Source organism: Symphalangus syndactylus, chromosome 2 (genome assembly GCF_028878055.3).
Source record: "Symphalangus syndactylus isolate Jambi chromosome 2, NHGRI_mSymSyn1-v2.1_pri, whole genome shotgun sequence".
NCBI classification, from domain to species: Eukaryota; Metazoa; Chordata; class Mammalia; order Primates; family Hylobatidae; genus Symphalangus; species Symphalangus syndactylus.
This window is the reverse complement of record NC_072424.2, coordinates 50649559-50674532: the sequence shown is the minus strand read 5'-3', so window position 1 is coordinate 50674532 and position 24974 is coordinate 50649559. Positions and strand designations below refer to the sequence as shown.

The 24974-nt window shown below is 34.0% G+C and overlaps 1 protein-coding gene and 1 pseudogene across 50 annotated transcripts in view; one reads left to right on the top strand and one right to left on the bottom strand.

The window, feature by feature from the left end:
* RIMS1 (regulating synaptic membrane exocytosis 1) overlaps positions 1–24974 on the top strand; it is a 531588-nt gene that overhangs the window by 436822 nt on the left and 69792 nt on the right. For 39 of the 50 annotated variants that reach the window (XM_055256418.2, XM_063630499.1, XM_063630385.1 and 36 more), the window contains one exon: positions 5152–5318. The exons of the other annotated variants lie outside the window; for them this stretch is intronic. In XM_055256418.2, coding sequence (XP_055112393.1) covers positions 5152–5318 — 167 coding nt within the window. The remainder of the gene's footprint in view (positions 1–5151; positions 5319–24974) is intronic. 50 annotated transcript variants of the gene reach the window in all.
* LOC129463741 (forkhead box protein H1-like) lies at positions 6004–9031 on the bottom strand (annotated as a pseudogene).

Sequence of the window (24974 nt, the reverse complement as noted above, 5' to 3'; positions counted from 1 at the left end):
ATAGAATACTACAAAAGTAGCAGCAGCCATTATAGGTTGACTTTTGTTGTAATTTAATTTCAACAAACTCTTTTGGAAGTAATAAGCTATTAGAAATCAAAAGTAAATAAAACTACACTGAATTAATATTATTAGCTTGAAATATGGACCTAGAAAAACCTACTTATTTTTAAGCAGTGTAAGTTGTTCATTATCTTTCCAGATATTCTGTGACTAATAAATAAAAATAAAAAGAGGTGGCTACAAAATATGATTTATCACCAAGTCTACCAAAGAGTCATGTGTGTTTGATACAGTCTATCACTTTACATGTTAGGTTAGATGCAGAAGAGCTTCCAAATGAGACAGTTTGGAGGGTCACTGTGATTCAGTGATGCCCAACTCCCTAAGAGTCTTACCAAAAAGATGGTAAGCAAAATAACTTGATGTCCCATAGTATTGCCTATTTCAGCTCTGTACAGGTTTATCTTGTCTGCAACTTATTTATGGTATTATCACCTAATCAGCCTACTTATCTGTCTTTGTAGATATCATCATTGTTTTTGTTTTCTTACTACAAATGCAGTAAGAATTATAAGGCAGGGTATTTTGGGGTTTTGTTTTCCCTCTACAGTTGGATGCAGTTATTTGAAAGTTTCTTTAAACTGGAAATGCTCCTTTTAAGCTGGAAATTTTTATCAGTTTCTTAGCTTTATTTCGAAGGATGAGGTCAAATAGAACAGCAAGGAGAGGTAGAGCCAGTCTAGGAAACAAGAAAGAGGCAAGTAAAGAATCAGGGTAAAATACTGCAAGCCTTTCTGGATCATCCTGAGCTGGGACTCTAATCATTAGTCGATCCAAAACATCGACAAAATGAAGTACTCAGAAGTCTAAACCACCACTAATAGTCATAGTAAACCAAAGGTAGGTGTGCAGACTCCAAATTCTCTGACTCATAACATTAAAAACTTGAAAATATCTCAAAATCTTCTACTCCAGCTCACTTATTTACCAAATTTATGAAAACTGGGGCTCAGAATCAAAGAGGTAATTAATTAAAATCTGTATTAAAATTAGTAGAGCCTCTCTGTATAGTGAAGAGGCCTAGAACAATGGATTTGGGACTTAGGGTATGACTTTGTTCTACTTATATCATTGAAATGAACACATTACTCTAGATTGATTCCAAGGTCTCCATGTGGCTTTCAATTTGCATAAAAATTAAATTAGCATATTCTATCTTTCCTCCCTCCTTTGCATAGGCACCCTTTTTGTTTTCCTCTCATTGCATTTGACTATTTTAAAACCTATTACTTTCAGATATAGTACTATGGCTTTTACTGAATAGATACTACTATGTTAAATAAAATTATAATAACTAAATATGAGATCAAAGATACGGTAGCTTTAAAAACTTATAAGAATATAGGATAGGAAATTATATAAGATAAAACAAATGATTAATCTTTTCTTATATGTCAAGTAGAAGATAAAATACTCTCCACATCTCTAATATTTATATTATATACTAACACATACAATAGAACTTTTTGTTTTCAGTAGCCATTTTTGTTAATTCAAGCCTTTTGCATATACTTGAGAAATTATCTTTTTCATTTTTATTCTTCTACATCAAATATTTTATAACTATTTTACAAAGATCTATTTTTATGGCTATAATTAAGAGCCAGTATTGGCAAAATTTTATATTGATTAAATTTTGAACTTTATTCTGTTACTGACTCTTTTTTAGCATCTTAATCCATTTGACATTTTGGATGAAGCAACGAACCTTAGTTGAAATTTATGCCAAGCCAAAGTTAGTTAACTATTCTCAAATACTTTTAACCAACCACTAGTAGAACTGGACTTTTTTTCAGGGCAAAACATTGTCAGACAACTGTAATTCCTGAGATGCTTTTTGAAACCTAGTACGTCTTTTAGAAGAGTAAATGACCCTAACATCCATCCTGAGTAAGGAATTAGGACTAACTTTGTTTTTGAAAAAGCACAACAATGCTGCTTAGGTATCCTTGAAATGTGTCACCATTCTATTTTTTTTTTTTTATTGGTGGTATACAGAGTTGCATGCCTTAATGATGAAGTGAAATTCATTCATAATTAGAGGTGAATTCACATTTAGGCACTCACAATTTAAACAATGTTTATGTTTCTGTAACCCAGGAACAGCAACCAAGAGTGATGTGATGGGTTTTGTAGGTAGCTGAAGAGTGTTTATTATTACTTACTTCTAAAAATAGTAGTATTTAATTATTTCTCTCACATCGGTGACTTATTTCCCCTCTGTAGGATCGGTAGAAATTCCTTCTGAGGAATTATGTTCCTCAAAATATATTTTATGTATTTCCATTAAAATATTAAATTGTTACATTCAAAATTTAACAGATCATGCCTGATGAAATTCAAAGTGATTAAAATGTTAACATATTAGTTAAAAGTGAATATAAAAGTATTTCACTTTCTTCAAATAATCAATGTGAATAAAACTGGGATATCATATCAGAATGATTGTTCTTTGTCTCAATATAAAAAAAATTATTATGACATAATTTTTGAAATCCCTTTTTGTCCACTTTCTGGAATAACAAAGGTCTGTATACAAAAAGGTTGAAGAAAAGATGGCTTAAGTAAAGCCATCTTTTGGCTTATTTCCAACTAAAAATATTTTAGTTGAAAAAATATTTTCATATATATTCACATACCTTTATGCTTTAGTGTACACTGCTTAATATTGTCAAATATCAAATAAGGGGAGCATTTGCTCTGGGTATCAGCACAATGCTAACACCCAAAACAGGGATTATTTCATATTCTGTCATGGGCAAGGTATCATTCCAATACATTTGGAGACAATAATTACATAGCATCTCTCTTTTAGCACAGTGTTTCAAAAAACCAATAATATAGGAGTTGTGTTTGTAACGCAGCAACAGTGTTAAATTCAGGTTCTACTCTGTGAACATAATTGAGTTTTTAGCACATATACTCTGTAAATTTAAAACAGATCTGATTACAATGAATTGTGTTAGTCAGAATCATGTTATTAAATATAACTGAATTTGCTGGTAAACCATATTGTCACATTGCTTTTAATACATTATCTTAAATCACATTAATTTTAGATCAAACATGAAATCATATAAATATTAATAGCTCAGTTTAGATATAATAACATGAATTTCCTTTGAATTCTAATTTGGCATATGATTTTGAGAGATAAATCACACAATTATGAAAAATCCTTGGGAAAAATAATTGTATATATATCCTATATATTGGGAATTATTTTCATGCCTGAGACGAAATTCTTTTACCAACACATACACATGAGAGGTAAAGAAATAAAACTCACATTTAGGGAGGCCGAGGTGGGTGGATTGTCTGAGGTCAGGAGTTTAAGACCAGCCTGGGTAACACGGTGAAACCCCGTCTCTACCAAAATACAAAAAACTAGCCAGGCGTGGCAGCGTGCGCCTGTAGTCCCAGCTACTTGGGAGACTGAGGCAGGAGAATTGCTTAAATCTGGGAGGCGGAGATTGGAGTGAGCCAGGATTGCACCACTGCACTCCAGCCTGGGCAACAGAGGGAGAATCTGTCTCCAAAAACAAAAACAAAACTCACATTTAAATGTTTCAGTCCTAAACTACTCTCTCATGTAAGAAATTATTAAATAAACATGAGACCTTTCTCTGGGGTAATTTTTAAGTGTTATTGTCTAATCTTCTTTTTAGTACATGTAAATCCAGGTTGTAGCATCAGTTAATTTAGTATGTTTTAGCAAGACAGTTCAAATTCATTAAAACTTTCCTCTGACATGGAACGTCACAAAGGATAGATGACTTTTTCTACAGGTTTAATAAACATTTGATATTTCATACTTTATTTCTCATAAATCTAAAATTAAATTGCTTGCTAAGAAACAAACACCCATATGTTATTTTGTTTTACAGAAGAAGTTATAGTATCTTACCTTCCAGTATCTAAGAAAACTACTTACATTTTAGGTATCTTTCAGTTATTTATAGTTATGTAACCTATTTATTACAATTATAACATATATAAAAATAATATGTAATACATAAGCTATTCACTGTGTGGTTCATCACAATAAGACAGTGAAGTAGAAATAAGAGTAGATTAACTGCTTTGACAGCTTCACATATTTTAGTCTTTTATTTGATGATTCTTAAAATTTTAGGAAATGAATATGAGACAAATTTACAGGCATCTTTGAATATAAGATATAATGTACAATGAAATTTTAATAAGGATCCAGTATTCTACTTTTGATACTAAGTTAATAGGTTAAATCTGAAACTGTCTAATGAAGCCATAGTAGAAAGGTAAAGACAAGTCACTGCCTCTTTGCTCAGTTTGTATCAGCCCTTGTTTTTGAAAAGTGATATGTTTTTAAGAAATGTTAGAGAGACTATAATGTCTTAGAAAGTATTTAACTGAATTGACTAGTTTTAGAAAGTATCAAAAAGTATATACAGGTGGAAGCAGTCTATACAGGTCAAGTATCCCTTACCCAAAATGCTTGGGACCAGAGGTGTTTCATATTTTGGATGTTTTCATATTTTGGTATATTTGTTCTATATACATTATATATTTTCCAGTTGAGCATCCTAATCTGAAAATCCAAAATGTTCCACTGAGCATTTCTTTTGCGCATCATGTCAGTGCTCAAAAAGTTTTGGATTTTGGAACACTTCAGATTTTGAATTTTTTGATTAGGAATGCTCAGCCTATACTTTGACTAGAGTAGAAGGTGAATAAAATGGACAAGAATGAAAACGAAAACAAAAAAGAGAAGCTATGTACTAGAAAAAAACGAATAATACACTTTTGAGGTTCTAAATATGTACAAATAATTTAATGACTTTTCCAATCAAGCATTTAATGATTGTGTTTAATTTATATTTCAGTTTTCATAAGCCATCTCTTACCACTCAAAGGATAATGTTTTTATATTGGAAATGTTTTATATTGGAAATCATATGGTAGCATTTGGATTATTTTAGATACTACAGCTACTTTTATGAAAGTACACCTTTATTTGGTGTGGGCTTAATAGTCATTCATCTCACCATCTATGTCTTTTCTCTTATCTAATGATGGAGCTCACACTTTCTTGTTTTTAATCTTTAGTATAACATACATAAAGATCAGTACAGAAGCTGTGATAACGTCTCTGCCAAATCATCAGATAGTGATGTCAGTGATGTTTCCGCCATTTCCCGAACCAGCAGTGCCTCACGCCTCAGCAGCACAAGCTTTATGTCAGAGCAATCTGAGCGCCCCAGGGGTAGAATCAGGTGAGTTGGCAATACTGTTTATATAAACTGGATCTTTATCTGTGATATAAAAATACAACTAGCTTCCTGAATATTTTTTCTATAATACAGTTTAGGTCATAGTGGGTTAAGTATTTATCGACTACCATGTAGTATTGCCAACAGAATGTTTAGTATTGACTACTATCAGATACAGCTTAAAACCCTAGTCACAATTTTAGAGATCACTCTGAGTCATATTTGTAGTAGTTTCCTCTAATATGATTAAATTCCCTTCCTTTAGTCCAACATCAGGAAGTGTATTCTGTAAAGGGACAGATAGTAAATATTTCAGGCTTTGAAGAACAGTCTTTGTTGCAACTACTCAGCAATGTCATTATAGTGTGACAGCTATACAAATAAATCAACACGGGTGTGTGTGTGTGTATGTGGCTGTAGTGGATGTGGTAACAAAATAGACATCCCTAGTTACGTTATATGAGTTGAAAGGCATTTGCATCAATTTTGTTTAAGTCACCAGTAGTGCTTTTGTGTTCTTAAAAGACAAATACCCTGCTGAAAGGGAGAAGACCCCAGACATCCAAGTGCTATCTAAACTAAAGCAGATCGATTATGGACAAAGCATGTTTTGTATTAGTTCTTTACTAGTTTTCGGAAGTCCAAGTTTCATATAGTTATAGTTGTGTAACCTAAATATTTATTACAATTGAAGGAATTGTGAGGTTGATGAGAGGTCCAATAAATATAAGTGTTAAAAATATGAACAAACACTTTTGCAATACTCTAAAAGTCTGATGTTAGTGCACATTTTGATGATGTACAATGAACTGAATTTTGAAGATTCTCTCTTGATTGTTGAAGCAAATTAAAAGTAATCATCCTGCTGTTATTTAACAATTTCATACTCTGATAATCTAACATGAGCAATTTCAACTGATAAAGGTATTAGTAGAAAATGTTTTGTCTTTTGGTGTTCTCAGCATCTGACTCTAAAAGAATATAAGGTTCTTTAAAATTTAAGGAAGAATTATAAGAGCTCAGGAATGTAGCCATATTAAGCTAAGATCAAGGGGTAAGAAGTATCCTTATAGATTCCTTTTTATTGAATTCTTAATAAGATAGAATGTTTTTAAAACTATTGAATTACCAAAGAATGTAATAAATAGGACATAACCAAGGACTTTTTTTTACCTTATTCACTGAAAACAATTTAAAGTAATTTTTGTTTATATTCACTGCAGAGCCAAGTACCTTGAGCCCTATGATTTAAAGTATTACTAGTAAATGGAATTTGTATTACTAACCAATTGCATAGAGTAACCTGTGAGTTCATTTTCATTCTCCTAAAATTTCAGAAGTAGGATTCTTCAAAAATTTATCTTCCTATAAAATTCGGCTGTGTGATTTCTTTTAGAAAGAATAGGAAAACAATGACAAGAGACTATGATTTTATACAAGGAAAATGGGGAAAACTACGTTAGTAGTTTGTTGGAACCAGTGTTACTTTGTGGAGAACATGGCAACTCAACAAATCAGCATGGACTATATCATGACAAGAAGCAAAAGATAGAGGATTTTTTTCCTTTGTTGCTTCATATGAATTTTCATATTTAGTGAAGATGGTGGGAAGAGGGGTGGACCTAAAAAGAGTACAAATAAACTTCTTAGTGATAAATCTATTTTCTCTAAGCACTTTTTTGTTTTCAGCTTCCTTTCCCTTCTTTGTAGTTTAAAACCCATATAAACTGAGAGTTTATTTTATGTAAGTGGATTATGTAAATTTAAGCACTACAGCTAATAGTTAAACAAGTTTCCCCTTAAGCTAACATAAAGAGCTACTTTTCTTGTAATCTCATGCTGTATGTCAGTGATTTGTCATATGCGGTACATATTTGATCTTAGAATAATTAGGAAGAATAGAGAGAAAAAATAAGATGTGACATGTCTTCTCTTCTGACATCCATAGACTAGTTATCCCTTCATATGCATTCTTCTGTCTACATATTCTCATAGACACACATGCAGCAGTACACACAAACACACACACACACACAGAGAGACACACACACACGAAATTATTTTGTTTCCATCGTCAATCCTGTAGTAAAAACCTGAGAGAGGATAGTTTGGAATGATAAAGAATAAAATGACATCAGCATAAAAGCATCAAAGTCCTGTGAACAAGCACTGTGGGCTCTGCAGATGTAAATGTTCCCTGCCCTTATAGGTAATACTATGAGGAATAATTTTTCTTAATATATTACTGTTTCTTATTTATTTTTTAGCAACTAACATCTGCATAATTTTTATAGTTCTGTTTACTCAGCTAATTAATTATAATGATAGAATATATTTACATATAAGTTGTAATAATAAGCAGCAAAGTTTTTAGTTCCTCTCATGTGTAAGGACTTTATTATCTTCTTTTTAAAACAAACAAAACAAAAAAAAAAGTTGTAAATTCCTGTTATCTTCCCCACTACCAAGACCATGTAGGATCCAGTCTACTCCCTAACCTTTTTCCCGAGAAAGTTGCTACCTCCTTCCCAGACAGATGAGAGAGGGCAGGACTTCAGGCTGGATCTACCATTAGGCTCTCCCTCCTCCAGCTTGGAGCACGGGAGGGGAGGTGACACCTGGTGACAGATGGATGGGTGGTGGACAGAGAAGAGGAGACAAGGGCTATTCCAGGCTCAGCCCTGCTCCTCCAGCCTTGCCTCTGGGTGTAGGGGAAACGGAGGCATGACCAGGATCAGGGTCATGCCCAGCTGGCCACAGCCACGTGTGGGGTAGTCCGGTAAATACCGTGGATGCTCAGCAAGGCTGCTGCCTGGTGTTTTGAGGCTGCTGTGGTTGCAGACACCCTCCTGACCTTGGCTCCCTATCAACAAGCTGGGGATGGGAGGTGGAGGGAGGAGGAGCCCCTGCCTTAGGAGCCTCACGGTCTGCACCAAGAGAGCAACCAGCTTGGACCAGGAGCCACCAGGTCCCGAGGGTGGCTGACCCAAATGTCATAGATGCTTTTGTTGGGTGGCACCTCCTGGAAGAGGGTGTCTAGATCCCAGAGCAGTCCTGGGGCCCTCAGGTTTCAAAGGCTACTCCCTAGTAGGCAGGGCCGGTTGACGGTAGACACTGGGGACAGTAGGTGGGTGGTGGTGCCAAGGGCATTACCACATTGGGAGTGTAGATAGGCAAGTAGGAGGTGGACAGCTGCCCCCAGAGGGAGGCCCTGTGTCCCCCACTAGACAGCCACCCAAGAACTGAGGTGTCCTGCAGTAAGTGGAGAGACCAGGCCCTAGGCTCTGTGGAGAGGGCGAGGGCCCAGTGGCTCCCTGCTGGGAAGCCTCCCCCTGCATTCTTATGGGGCTGGGAAGGGCGCAGAGGGGCCACAGAGGCCTTTCAGAAGAGGGCAGGGGTGGGGTGGGCACCACCTCCTCCCCACTGCTCCCCATGCCTGAAGGAGCTGGGCTGCTCTGTGGCACCAGGCCCGACCAGGGTGCCCCCTCCCCAGAGTTCCCTAGCAGGGAGTTGATGCTGAAGCCCTCACTGGGTGGCGGCAGGTGACTGGGCGCATCTCGCAGCAAGTAGGGCCCCAGGTCCTTGGCGAAGGCTCCGCATGCACCCCAGTTCTGCCAGCACCTGCACAGGGCTGTGTTCTGCCACCATAGTGACTCTGCTGGGATCAGGCTTATGTCGACCACCCAGAAGTTGCCCTTGGCCTGGGGCTTTGCAGGGTAAATTTAGTAAAATTTGGCATTTGTTGTCAGTAGGCATAATAATCAGTAAGCATATACTGAAAGGAATGTTCTTCTATTTATTTGAGGATTTTAAAACAATATAGGTTAAATTATTTTATATTTTAAGTTGTGATAACAAATATAGAAGTTAATATCTTCTGGAATGTCAATCTTGATATTACAGTTATGTTTGAAAAGTGTTATATAAAATAATTTCAAATGCCCCTTATTTCACAGTTCTTCAATTCGGTAAGGGAATACAGGATAAAATTCAAAAGTAATCCTTGGATTTTTGTGATAGCATATGAAAATCTTCAGTTAGAGTTATCTATATATCCAATACATGAAGCTTATTATCCACACTGTCCAGAACTTCAATTGCTTTACTACTCTTTTGCCTATTTGATTTGGTATTTACTGAAATGCTCAGTTAAAATCTATGAAGAGGATTTGTCAACTTCTTTATTATTCTGTCCATTTTTTCTTATATGAGATTACTTAATTAGGTTCAAGTTCAGAATTCTTTTGCCTTTCTGGCGATTTAACCTTTTATCATTATGTAATAAATCTCTTTATCCCTTATAATATTATTTTGTTTTAAAGTCAGTTTTTCTTACATGATAACACAAGCTATTTTCAGTTAGTATTCAATCTAACTATTCACTGTTCATATCTTTTTGTGTCAACTTTTCTATGACCAATGTGTTATACTCGCATAAACAGCAAATCGCTAGATTTAATTTTTTTCTGACCACACAATCTCTATCATTTAATTGGCTGGCTTATCAATTTGCGTTTATTTTGATTCTTATAGACTTGGAATTACTTCTCTATTGGTGTATGCTTTTAATATTTCTTATTCTATTTATTCTCTTTCCTGATTGTTTTTTAATTGAATTATTTTTCTTTTATTTCCCCCCTCCATTACACTGGAAATTATGCAGTTTCTGTGATTTTTACTGACTAGTTTCTCAAGTATATAAATTTTGTTAAGTAGTCAATTTAAAGTTAATAATTACCTCTACTGTCTCCTAGGGAAAAAAAAATGACTGTCATATGCTTCGCTGTGCTACTGTCCCTCCCCCATTTGCATATTCTTGTACAATGTTTTAATTATAGATTGGTTCATTTTCCCCTTATCGCATGTTATTTTTTTAAATGCCTTATATTAAGCCGTATGTATTCTAGTTTCTTTGCTAACCATTTTTCATGCATCTTAGACCTTCATTCTGGATCATTCTCCTCTCTGAGAAAAGTACATTAGAAAGCCACCACTGGGGGTCTATGAGAGCTTAGACTGAGACACGTTTTTCCTTGTTGTTCTTTAAGGGTCTTGACTCATGAGGATTCAGTTCTAACTCCTCACTAGACCTGAAAGTTTCTGAAGATTCATCATTCACTTACCGACCTGTTTTAGTTCTCGTTTGGTTTTTGGCTAAGGAGATATGCCTTTCTTTCTTGTGACCTCAAGTTGGTATTTTAACAGGCATTTGTTGTAATTTTCCCATCATAATTACTAGGCATTTGGAAGTGAAAGGATTTTTTAGAATCAGAGTATATCATCTACCATACTGCCAGAAATAGTTCATATTTGATGTGTTACCATTTTTTAATTTTTTTTAATTTGCTCACTTGAAAAAGATAATATTTAAAAATAATTAATAAATAAGAAAAAACTTGTAGGTGTGAAAAGTAAGAAGGGTCAGGGCCCTGGAGACTTTATCCCAAGTTAGAGGGCAAATGCCAAGGCAGAGCAAACAGAGTTGGATGTTGAACTGGAAGCAATATCTAAGGGGCTAAAGAAAAATACAACAAGGAACATAGAAGGAGATGGTGAAGGGAGCCAAGAACTGGAAAACTTTCGGGAAAGAAGAGTGTGCCAGCAGAGACAGGACCATTTCAGTCATGAGGTGTAATGGAAGCAGGAGAATGAAGAACTAATGTGGGAGGTAAAGGTAGATACAGCTCAAACTGAGAAAGAGATTCTGAAGTCTCAGAGGATATTAAATATAAGGGAGAAGAATGAAGTAAGCCTGAAGTTAAGGGACTGGTTAGTGATTGTTGAATAAACAGCATCTTGTGATCAGAGTTCCTATGCCAGGACAATGTGAAGACTACCAGCCTGCCCTTAAAGACTGCTTTTGACTCAGATGTGAATCTTTGGTTCTGTCAGCTATGTATCAGTACTTTTACTAACCAATAGTGAGAGCTTCATTCAACAAGTGTACAACTTCTTTAGATCTTGATTTTTTTATTTCACTTAGTCATACATTTATTCATTTACTTATTCACCAGTCATTTATTGGTTACATCTTATATGCAGGTGCTGTACACTATCTAGTATAAAACAAAACACATTATTCCTAGATCTATGTTTTTAGTGGATTTTCATACAAATATAATAATAATATTAAATGTATATTCATCTGAAAAATGTGAATCATACCTGCCACTCCTACCTTACCAGACTGTTTGAGAATAAAATGAAATAGTGTATATCAGAATACTTTGAAAATACAGCATTGTGCTTTATAACTCAGTTACTGCATACATGGTATGAAGTATTAGATGAGTTGCCTTATACTTTTAAGCCATCCTTGAATGTGTTATGAGAGACGGCTAACACATAATATAGTGCAACAGCATTTAAAATTTGAATTTTGATTACTAATATTTAACTTATCCACTTCACAGTGCTTCATGGTGAGTTGGATGAATTTAACAGTTGGATTTGACACTTGAAGAGTTCAGTTTTATTAGAGTGGTTTTCAAAGTTATGCCCATGGACTGTTGGTGTTCTAATGAACCTTATCGTCTCCAAGAATTGCCTGATAGACAGGAGAAAACTATCCAAGGAGCAGGAGAAAAACTAAACGGGGAGGAGAATTCCTAGACTGCAGGACTTCAGCAACTTCAACTAAAGCAGTTCTACTAGTATTTGTTTAGTACAACAGAGGTCTGTGAAGTAGTTTATTTTTAAAAAGGAAGCTAGGCACTGCTGCTTTAAAAACATATTGTAAACCAAAATACATGGCACAGTAAATTCTAGTGCTATTACTTCCAAGAAGAAAATTAAAATATGAGATGTGGTTCTACTTCTCTAGTTATTACCTATTTTTAAAATTCAGATAGTACCATAATTTGGCTGAAGGATTATGCAATGTATAGTGATGCTTCAGTATAATACACTAAGAAAAAACAAATTTCAAAGAAAAAGAAAACTAGTAGAATGTTCCATATTGGTCTTAGTTGGTATGTTTTTCTACTATATATTATGTTTATTATACACTTGGTATATGAGATAAACACTTATTATTGTTTTTTAGCATTTTAGCTTTAAATAGTATTATATAGATTGTCCAGGGAAATATATATTATTTCCAAGCTCATTACTTCAGCTTGTACAGTTAATAGACTTTATACTATGCTTTTTTATACTACTCTTGATATCTGTTCAATTTAAAGCAATATAGTAAAAATTTTAAAGTATATTTTTACTTTATCTTTTTTATTCATTTAGAAAATCATCTTTTAAAGCTTTGTTTCTTTACTCATTTTAACATGTGATTACCTTGATTTCAGCTAGATTATCTTAAAGCATAGACATGATAACCAAGTGTGGATTGATTGATATTTGCTAACTGTATACATACTGCTTATGCAGCATAATGAATAAAGAAAGCATAGACCTTGATGTATCCTCAAGGTGGCATACATGCTATTTTCTTATAATTAGTGGAAATATTTTCAAAGCTTTCTGAATCATTAATACAACAAATTAGTTGTATCATTTCTTACTTTGTAAACTACAACAGATATATCAAGGCAGCATTTGTGTGCATTCGTCTTTAATTTTATGACTTTACTATTTGTGACTCATTTATATAGTTTTATGGTCCATACATAATGTAAGTAATTGTTTTCTCATGTTTTGGTATTCACTGAGTATGTATATCAGCTTTTGTTCAAGTATGGGTTTGTTTTTGTATGTGTTGCATTTACAATAGGTTAGAAATACATGAGCATATGTATTTTTAACTGGTTACTTGTAAAACGACATTTCTTAGAACAAGTATGAAAACATTATCGGCTTGTTTAGTATTTTAACAGAATAATTATATGCTTTTTACACCATTATCCACCCAGTTCCCAAATAGAAAAACTGGAAGCCACGCAGATTTTTACCTCTCCCCAGTCCTCTTCCTAATTCAATGTTTCTCAATCTTTTTTTATTATCACTCCCCTAAGGGAGCTTTTAGGTGTTCCTTTCCTAATTGCCCTCCCCACGTGAAATTTTAATACTAGAGACATACTATTTATATACTGCAAGCCTTTGGAGGACCACTAACCATTGTATTATCTAAGATTTTTTTGTTCCCTCTACCTTCACCAAGAATCAGTTATTCCCTTCTGGGGACAGTATCACTCCCAATGGGAATGCATGTTCAAATGAGTCATCAAGTCCTACTCATTTTACTTCTCAAAGAGATCTCATGATCACAGATTTAAAGTTACAGAGAACAGATGTGTTTATTCACCTCAATTTTATAAGAACACTAAAAAGACTAAAAACTCCATCTAACATGACACTAGGATTTAACCACATCTGTGAATAATAAGCTATAGAAAGCAATTTTCAAATTCAGTGAAATCTGAACCAAAATGAGAGGAAATGCTAAAAATAGATGCTTACTTATTCAGCTATTGAACAGAATGTAAAGCTCTCTAAAATAAATGTCACAGCCTTAAAAAGTCCAACGAAAAATTCCCTTCTAGAATATGTAAGAGCTAGGGGAAGTTTCAGCCCTGGAGCACCTTGAAACAGTATTTTATACCTCAGAGTAGCAGACTACATGGACTCAGAAGAGGGCCATCTCAGGTCTGCCATTCTGTGGCAGAAGCAGGGTATTGGGGGACTGTATATGGGAATCAGTGTGGCAAAAGCTGTTCAGTGTGATTCACAAATAAACTGGTATAGCATGATTTTAACATATGTCTTCATTATGAAACCCTATGAAAATTTTGATAACAACATAACTGGTCTAATTCTACCCTTATTCAAAAATAAGCAATAATATTACATGGTCACAGTTCCCCAGGCATGACAGTATAGTTTATATCAGACTAACTTCTCCACATATAAAACTATAAAAGCTGAACAAGAACAAATAATGAACCACAACAGCAAAAACTATTGGAAGGCCTTTGAGAGCAACAAAGCAGGCAGAAATTTGAGTCGTTTCAATTTTTGAAAGGAGGGGAAAACACAAGGTAAGTGGTAAGTTCATCCTAGTTTCCTCTGAAGTTACTTTGCAATTTGGTCACATAGGATAATAGAGCCTTAAGCAGAGAGCAGTATTCTTACTTACTAGGCTGAGAAAATAAACTTCACAATTCAGGAACTGACAGAGAAACTGGAAATTGTGAGGGTGGAAAGCTTCAAATGTTGCTATAGATTTCCCTCATACGTTGACCAGTGAGCTGTCTATGCACAGGGAAGGTTCCAGGAAAGCAAACAAAAAGCAGCAGCTGGAAGGCCAAAGAGCCAAGCACAAATTCCAGCAGCTGCCAGTGCTGGGGAGATGGATTGGATCCCATAGTTAGAGGGATATGACAAACACTTCTGGTTTCTTTTAAATATCTCAGAAGGGCCAAACTCTAGAAATAAGCATTACACTCTGTGAGTAATAGCAAATCTTTAAACCCAAACTCTGTACAAGAACAAGACGAAATCTTTCTGTCAATCAAATGAGAATTTTCCCTATTTTGAAGGAAAATAATATCCAGAGCCTCCACAGCGTTTCATCCACACAGTTTTACATCTGATTAAAATTTATGAGTTATGTTTAATAACGAAAAAAAGGACTACCTGGCTAAACACTAATAAGAGTTATCAAATAGAGAGAGACTTTAAAATATCTGTGATTAATATATTAAAGAAATAAAAGGAGGATGGATTATTTAACAGAGACCTGGAATCCATTTTAAAAAATTAAATTATAATTTAAAAATTAAAAAAAGTAATAGGTGGGTTTAATGACATATGAGAAACAGTAAAACCAAGGATTAGTGAACTAGTCAGTAGAAAATATATGAGTTGATATACAGAGAGAAGAGATAGAAATTGGAGGAGAACATAAACAAGTGGAACGTGATAAAAAGTTCTAATGTGTATAGAGTCCCAGAAGGAGAGGAAATGACAGAAGCAATGCTTGAGTACCGAAATACAGACCAATAATTTTCCAGGACTGATAAAAGACATCAAATTACAAATCTGAAATCTTTACATATCCAATAATATATGTGAGAGAAAAAAATCAGCATTATTGTAATCAAAGTACAGAAAACTAAAGAAAAACATTTCTTAAAAGAATCTCAGGGGAAAAAAGAGATAGTATCTTCGGAGAAGCAAAGATATGACTAGCTGAAATTTCGGCACATATTTTGAGACCCCAAATTTGGTGAAATGGCCAAAAGAAAGAATTCTGAAAGGAAAAAACAAAAATGTCCAACTTACAATTTTATGCTTAGTAAATATTACCCAGAAATGTCTTTCAGGAAATAAATAAATGAGTGCATGCATGCATAGATAGATAGATAGATAGATAGATAGATAGATAGATAGATGATAGATAGCTAGATAGATAGATGATAGATAGATAGACAGACAGATAGATGATAGATAGATGATAGGTAGATAGATAGATAGATGATAGATGATAGATAGATGATAGATAGATAGATAGATAGATAGATAGATAGATAGATAGACAGATACATAATAGATAGATAGATGATAGAGAACAAAGAGAATTCATCACAAGCTGACCAGCACTACAAAAAATACTAATGGGAGTTCATGTTGAAGAAAAGTATCTCCAGTTAGAAGCACTAGCCTTGAGGAAGAATGAAGAACATTGGAAAGAGTTAATAATGATAAAAACAACATCTTGTGGTAGTTAAAACATATGTAGAAGTGAAAAATATATAAAATACCTGAGTGAAAGGTGGGAGGGGAGTAAATGGAAGTAAGTTATTGTACAGATCTTGCATTATTTTGAAATTGGTTAAAATGTCTAACTTAAGGAAGATTTAAGTAAGTCAAAGTGCATATTTTAATCTTTAGGGTAGTCACTAATAGCATAATAGAAGAATGAACAACTCAGATGCTATTAGTTGAGAAAATGTGGAATAATAAAAATACCTAATTAGGCAAAAAGGAGAAGTAAAACAACAAACAGATGGAATGACTACAAATAAACAAAGTGGTGGACTGAACTACATCTGTATCAATAATTGCATCAAAAGTAAATGTACTCAATAAAAATTACCAATATCATAGAATGAAAAGGGACAATAATACATATTATAGATATATAAATGATACTGTAAACAACTTATGCTGGTAAGTTTTTCAATTCAGATCACAGTGAGCAAACTATGGCCAACAGGCTAAATCTGGCCCACTGCCTATTATTGTGAATAAAGATTTACTGGAACACATCTATGCCCATTTCCTAATATATTGTCTATGGCTGTTTTCCCGCCACAACAATTGAGTGGTTGCAACAGAGTCGAGTAGTTGCAACAGAGTCAGTATGAAATATTTACTATCTGGCCCTTTACAAAATAAATTTTTCTAACCCTGACTTACATGAAATATACAAATTTTCTGAAAAGTACAACTTACTAAAAATGACATAAGAATAAACTAAAAAGCTGAAGAGTTCTATATTTAGTTTCTTAAATGATTCTGTAATTGTTTTCAACCTTTTCACAAAGAAATATCCTGACCCAGATAGTGGATCCTGATAATTACAAATATTTAAAGAATAAATACTCTTATCTTACACAATTTTTTCCTAAGGAACATTTTGAAACTCGATGATGCCAGCCTTTCCTTGATACATTTGGTAAGGACATTACAAGATAGAAAAAATAGGACAAAATCTCTCATTAAAATAGACCCCAAACAAAATTTTAGCAAATTGAGTCCAGATAGAGAGAGGGATGATAAATGATGGATGAATTCATAGATCATTATTTAGTTTATGTGATTATGCATATAGGAAATATATAAAATATTTCTCTTCATGACAAACTTAGCTTAAAAACAATTACAGTCCATTTACATATATTCAATCCACTAAAAGAACCTAGAAGTCTATATAAAAATACATATATATAAAATAAGTATTAGAATTAATGAATTTAGCAAAGTCACTGGGTATAAGGTTAACGTATAAAAAGGAATTTTATTTTTATGTACTAGCAACAAACCTTAGGAAATGAAATTTACAAAATGCCATCAATGTAATATAGTCAGAAATATAAAATACCTAGAAATAAATCTCAGAAACCTAGGAATAAACTAACAAAATGTGCCTAAGCCCTCAAAACTGAAGACTACTTATAGCTTCACATAAAACTCAACACATGTATGTGTGTGGGAATGAGGTTTAATAAAAATTACATAGATCATTACTTCTTAAGGTCCAGCTTACTTGAAGAGATTGAATATAAATAGTGATCTAACTTGAGTTCATTTTTTAGTTCTGATTCTTATTATCAAAATAGGTCCACCAGACACCTTTAGGAAGTATTTAATGCCACGTTGATTATTAATCACCAGTCCCTGTGTTATGACCACTGAAAATTATAGGATGGATGCCTGGAGATGGCTTCTTAATATTGATCAACAATATTGATCTACTGTTTGTGGTTAGTAACTTGTGTATTGATCCAGATGTAAGTGTAAGGCTCATGTAATTTTTGTTATTTAACTTTTAAAATTTTTGTAAACAGCATTGTGAACTTATATGCATTATTATTCTTTATACTACTCGTTCCTTCTTAAGGCTTACAATAGAATTATGGTAGACTTCTAGGTTCTTTTAGTGGATTGAATATATGTAAATTCATTGTAATTGTTTTTAAGCCAAGTTTGTCATGAAGAGTGGGAACTATCCTGACATAGCCCCTCGTGTCTTCTGAAAACATTCTCGCTTTCTGAAAGAAGGTATTTTAGGACTTGTATCTTTTATCCTCCTCCAAAACATTGTGTCAGCCTCCTTACATTGTAATAATGAGCCAAAGTCGGGCAAATGAAGGTGCAGATTTGATTGTCTTACATCACCCATCACTTCTGTATCTATAAGTAACAGTCTATGTTTGGGAAAGTAAGCTTCTGATGTTTTAATGTTATTTTATTATTTTTAAAAATTCTTGTTTAAATTCGTTTCTTGTTTGTCTGTTACCATAATTTAATTGATTTTATCCACATTACTTGTTTGTATTTTACCACCTATACAATCAGTACATATTCTACAATTGATGCCATGTCATCGTTTAATTAGCATTTTTCTTTCTTAGGAGAGAGACTCCATACCCCCATTCCAGAGTTACTTGGTCTGATAGGCAGAACAATGTGCCCCCAACAAAGGGTTCCTATATCATAATCCTCAGAAAAATGGGGAATTGGGGTATCAGATGGAATTAAGGTTTCTGTCATCTGACTTTAAAGTAGGGAGCTTGTACAAGGTTATCCAGTGGGCCCAGTGTAGTAACAGGAGTGCTTATAAGTGAAAAAAGGAGGGAGCAGAGTCAGTCAAAGACAGAGATATGACAATAGAAGCAGAGGTCACAGTGATTGCACATGCATGCAACCAGCCATTGTTCCCTTTGACGACGGAGAAAGGAGCCATCAGCTAAGGAATTTGGGCAGCCTACATAAACTAGAAAAGGCAAAGAAACAGATTCTCCCCTAAAGCCTCCAGATGGAACATAGCCCTGCTGACACCTTGATTTTAGGGCTTCTGACCTCCAGAACTGAAAGATAATAAATTTGTGTTGTTTTAAGCCACCAAAAAAAATACATAAAATAATGATGTGTCTTAATACTGATGGCATCTTTGATTTGGCTGAATGTGTATAGATACTTTATTACCTTTTCCATTTAATGCTTAATTATTTCATACCAAATCATATGTGTAATTTATAATGTGGACCAAAGTGTTATTATCACCAGATCTCATTTTCCATACCTATCAGTATGAGGTCCCCAAAATTCATTTCTTTTAATGGTTGATAATATTTCATTGTATGGATTTAACAGTTTGTTTCTCCATTCATCAGTTGATGGGCATTTGTTTTGTTTCCACTTTTTACTTTTGCGAATAATTTTGATATGAATAGTTCATATACGTTTGTGTGGATATGTATTTTCGATTCTCTTGAGTATATACTTAGGAATGGAATTGCTGGATCATATGGTAACTCTAGTTTACCTGTATTTAAAATGGCATCATATTTTCTAAAGCAGCTGCATCACTTTACATCCCAATCAGCGAAGTTGACGGCTCCAGTTTCTCCTAATTCTAGTCAACCCTTGTTATTGTCTATTTTTTATTATAGCCATCTTAGTACATTTAAAGTAGAATATAATTGTGGTTTTCATAAACCTGCTGTTAAGCCAAAATTATCAAACTACTTTGCTATCTTCAGGAATTCACTTTGATTCTGCTGAGTTAGCAATTTTTTGAAAAGGAAATTTTCTTAAAAGGATAGCATTTTTAAAGTATTAGAAGTTCAGTTTCTTTCTTCTCTGGGATTCTTTAATTCTCTATGCTAGAATTATGTAAGTACTTACCTGTACAGATCAATCAGAACAGAAGTTCTATTAAATGTAAAATACCATTCTACTATAAAGACATGCACATGTATGTTTATTACAGCAATATTCACAATAGCAAAGACTTGGAACGAACCCAAATGCCAATCAGTGATAGATTGGATAAAGAACATGTGGCACATATGCACCATGGAATACTATGCAGCCGTAAAAAGGGTGAATTCATGTCCTTTGTGGGGACATGGATGAAGCTGGAAATCATCATTCTCAGCAAACTAACACAGGAACAGAAAACCAAACACCACATGTTCTCACTCATAAGTGGGAGTTGAACAATGAGAACACAGGAAGGGGAACATCACACACCAAAGCCTGTCAGGGGGTGGGGGGCTAAGGGAGGGATAGCATTAGGAGAAATACCTAATGTAGATGATGGGTTGATGGGTGCAGCAAACCACCATGGCACGTATATACCTATGTAACAAACCTTCATGTTCTGCACATGTATCTCAGAGTAAGTGTAATAAAAAAAAGAACTCCACCCAAAAAATCTTATGTACCCCATAAATATATATAGCTACTATGTACCCATGAAATTGAAAATTAAAACTTATTTTTAAAACAGAAGTATAAAAAGAAAATACCTTGGGATCTAGTATTTGCTACTGGACAACTATCCCTATGGTATACACAAAGTAAGAATTTTTTTGTCACCAATTGAAAAGATTATTTTTTAGCAAACAGAACTAGCAGGTTCAGTGTTACCACTCAGCTATAGGGTTAAAATTAACATAGTAATCTAAGCCTATAATTTAAAGGGTTTTTCTTCTTTCAGTGTGCACAATATATTTCTTGAGTGATGTGAGTTTTTAGTAGCATTCAAAAAGAAAAATACTTGCAAAAAGTCTATCAAACTAGATTTTCTGTCATCTGCCACCCAGCTTTCAATGTATTCCTGACATTGAAATCTGTTGGCCAACCATCTGACAGATTTCGCCCATAGGTAGATTCCCTATTGTTACTGCCACTAGTTGGGAAAGTATTATTAGTCATAAGCAATGCAGAATCAGAGCCAGTCTTGCCAAGAACTGGAACCAGAAAGAAACAAAACAAAACAAAACAAAACCATGCATAGAAAACCAGAGTCAGAAAAAAGAAAACAGAAAGAAGACTGTGCTGTTGCCTCTTGAGGTTAAATCTAGAAGCCAGGAAAAGGCATCCTTGGGCTTATAGAGCCCATGAAATGCCCTGCTTGGACAACACAGCTAATTGGCTTAAATAGGGAGTTCATTTAAGTGTCTTTGGTGGGACTTCCAGTACTGTCAGAACATAATTCTCCAAATTAAAACAATAATCACCAGAAAAATAGCAAATGTTGGAGTTTTAATTAATTAGTGAGAAAACCAACAGTATAACAAGCTGTTTCCAAAGATGATCCAAGAAACTCTTGTAATTTTGTACATGTACATATAATTATTGGGGAAAAATGGAATACTAAGATTACTAAGTTAGATTCAAAACTGGATAACATATTCTAAGTCAATGAAACTATGACTTATTGGTTATCCGCTCTAGAGCCAGATAGTAATCATTTGCCCTTTATTAGTTATTTTTTTTTTCAAATTAACATCTAACTTTACAAAGAATATAAAATGTTTGGACTATAATTGTAAGAGTAAATACTAAGTCAAAATTTTACGCTTCTGTAGAGAGTCAAATGACCCTTAGGTGCTCTTGTTAGCCAGTGCACAAGCATGTTAGGGAATGCTCAAGAAAAGTGGCCAGAAAACCAATTTGTTTGTTTGTTTGGTTGGGTTTGTCTTACTTCCAAGATTGGATATTTTGTTCTTACTCTGAGCAGTTGGGTAGATGGGTGCCTATAATGTGATATGGAAGATTGGAGAGGGAGCAGGTTTTTTGAGGGGTTGGACACTTAATGTTTGAGAGCCTTATTAGATATATCCAAGCAGATATGTCAGTTGACAGCTAGATACATAAATCCGGAGTCCAGGATTTCCACATGTAGTATCTATACCACAAGGTGCAGGAAAATAATTGGGATCTGCAGCATATAGATACTACATAAAGCTTGGAACCAGGCGAGGCATCTATGGAGTTCAGTTCATTTAGAAGACTATGGGCCAAAGTGCTGGGCATTGAGGAGCTCCTACATTTAGTGATAAAAGAGGATCAAGATCCTGCCAGTGAGGCACAAGTTTGGAAAATCCATTAGAGTAAAGTTTTTCAAGACAAGGGAATCAAATTCTTTGCCAAATGCTTGACATATTGAGAGGTCAAAAGGATAAAGACTGGTAAGTGACAGGATTTTGCTATGTGGAGTTATTAGCGACTGATAAAAGACAGTTTTAGTGAAATGTTAGGGACAAAGCCTGATTCAACTTACTTCAGAAAAAAATAGGAGGAGAGGATATATAAATAACTACTTGAGATTTTTCAGCAAAAAGTCTACAAGAAGGGGGGAATCAAAAGGAAAGGGATTTTGTTTGACTTTTAAAGATGGGTTATATCACAGTATGTTTCTATACTGATCTCTTTTTTTCACTTCCTACTCATAAATCAATTCATTCAGCAATGGGAAGGGGGCTATAGCAGTTTTAGTGGTGCATAAAGTGCATGCTGTTATGAAATATCAGAATCCCAATAGAACCAGTACAAAATGTAAAACAAAGGACCAGGAGATAACAGTCATGAAGCTAGAGAGACTGAATAGCTTTATAAAGCAGAAAACCTTAAGATGTGTCTTAAAAGATTCAGATATGTATAAGTGACAGGAATAATTTTTCAAGAAACAGAAGCAGAACAAATGAAAGTTAAGAAATGGGGCAGTAGAAAGCATATTTGTGCTGTAATCTTCAGATTGATTAGATTAATCTGACTGATTAGATTCTATGAACTACCTCCTCAGTTAGAAGAAATGAAAATACCTTAAATGTTTTTCATTGAATATTATAATATTATAGGCTGTTTAGGAAGCTACACAGGTCCTCATAAAAGAATGCTTTTAAGCATCTAGACATGTATTTTTTGAGAAAAAAAGCACCTATTTTATTCACCCAATCATTTTTCATATAACTTAACCCCCTCCCAATGATAACACTTGTTATATATTTTTTTCTATTTTTTTCCAGAACTTTTATTTGTCAAAACTGTAGAATATTTCACTGCTAAAATTGGTTATCCTTGAAATAAACTTTTGAATCTTCCCAGTTCATCTTAAATTCTAATAATAAAATATGATAGTAGACATTTCCCTATACTCTTAAACTTCTTTATAAACTAAAGAACATTGCCCAGAATTTCACAATGGTATTTTTTTGTGACTGATATTAGAGATGGAAATTTCAAGCTATAATAGAATTCCATCTTTATGGAAAAATGGGAAGAAAAAAGGGTACATGTTAATTAATTCATACTTTCCTTTCAAGGTTAAAAAATCATCAGAAGAGAAGTTTTCAATAACACTGTGGAGAGTGGGCTGAAATAATTGATGAGAGATGAGAAACCACTGCTTTCTCTGTTGCAGGCATTCGATTGAGCATGGACATTGTAACTATGAAACTGACCAAATCTTGACATTTCTGTAGATTCTCCAGCAGAATTCTGCAAGTAAAATAGTAAAGAAAAGCAGATAGAGTAGCCTTCAGGATGGGTGGCATATTTAGATAATGCATTCAAGTATGTTGGTGAAGTGACCATAATACTTATCAGGAAAGAAAGTCTCCTGGAGTTGGGAATATAAATCCCACAGGAAACAGTTTGGGACTGATCATATGTAATAATACTCTCATTTGTGTCTCGAAAAATGTATATAAAATGCATAGCAAAATTATCAGATTTGCAAATGAATTTTAAAATTTTGAGTTAATGAAAAACTGACTGGAATAAGTTGAAAGAATAAGAATCATTTATTATTATCAGAATTTTGATGTGGACAAGTTCAAGTAATGCAGCTAAGTATTAAAAGTTACAAATTGTCCTCATCAAATAGAGGTCTCAATTTTCAATTCACAATCCATGAAGGATCCTAAGGACCAGTCTTACCTCTTTTCCGTAGCTTATAAACTTTCCTTCCTGATCTTGCTCTCCCACCTTTCTGAACTCACTTCATACCAATTTCTCTCTCATTATATATATGACAACAAACTTCTTATATAATCCCAAGACTTTCTGTTTTATAATTTATAATCATATTAGGATTTATTCTGACTCACATATTAAATGTCCTCACTGTTAAAGATGCTATATCAGCAACTGTGTATTTTATAGTTCAAAACAAGAAGTAGAAAATGAAGAAGATCAAAATGATAATAAGGGTCATATAATTAGTTTTTGCAAATATTTTGAGGAAAAATAAAATTAAGAGGGTCTTTTTAGGTGTATCAAACCAGGTTTTTATTAGACAGAAATGTACTGGTCTAGATGGATAATAAAGCTGCATATGCATTGTAATTTAAAAGGTTGTAAGAATCCTAACATTCATGCTCCCTGCTTGCTTGCCCTACTTCTCCTCAACTCCCAGACATAGTTTTACTTTGGCTAGTAGAAAGGAGTTTTTCCCAGCTAACTTTCTATGCTGCATAAAATAATTAACAATAATATATTCTTTGGGGAGAGAAGGAATCTATTCAGATGAACTGGTACAAGCTGGTAATGTAGACAAGTTTTGACAGGAAAGAAAAAAACAAAAAGAAATCAGCCTACATCATGCGAGTGTGAGGCACTGAAAGAAGGAAGTGAGATGAAGTTTGTGTGTAGGAAGTGGAGCATGAGGGGACAAGGAAGGAGGAGGGAAAACTTAATCCAAAAGCATTTTGTTGTTGTTGTTTTTGTTTTAGTTTTTGCTTTCTTTGCAGTCTTAGACTCATTAAGCAAGATGTGTTAGTTAGAATCCCAAAGGGAAATTTGAACAAATGCTGTTTTCATTTCTTAAGCCTTGTTATGTGGCACATTTAAAGAGTGTAAGTTTTTAAAACTATTTTTCTCTCTGGAATATATATGAACTTTTCTTAATAATTGAAATATTTTCGTTTTTCTCTGGTAACATAGTAACTATACTGTTTACAAAATTGGTCAGTAACATTCATCTCCCCCTGCATGGCATTTGTTGCACTTATTTTTACAATCTTTAAAAAGTTTATAAATTATTCCATGTTGAAATGGCATTGTTTTAAGCCACGTCTAGTAATAAATACTTTGCAGATGGTGATGTGATACTCAAGTATTTGTAGGTATAGAACCACTACTCAACTGCATTGTCCCCCTAAAAATGTGTCTGGATTGTTTCAAAAT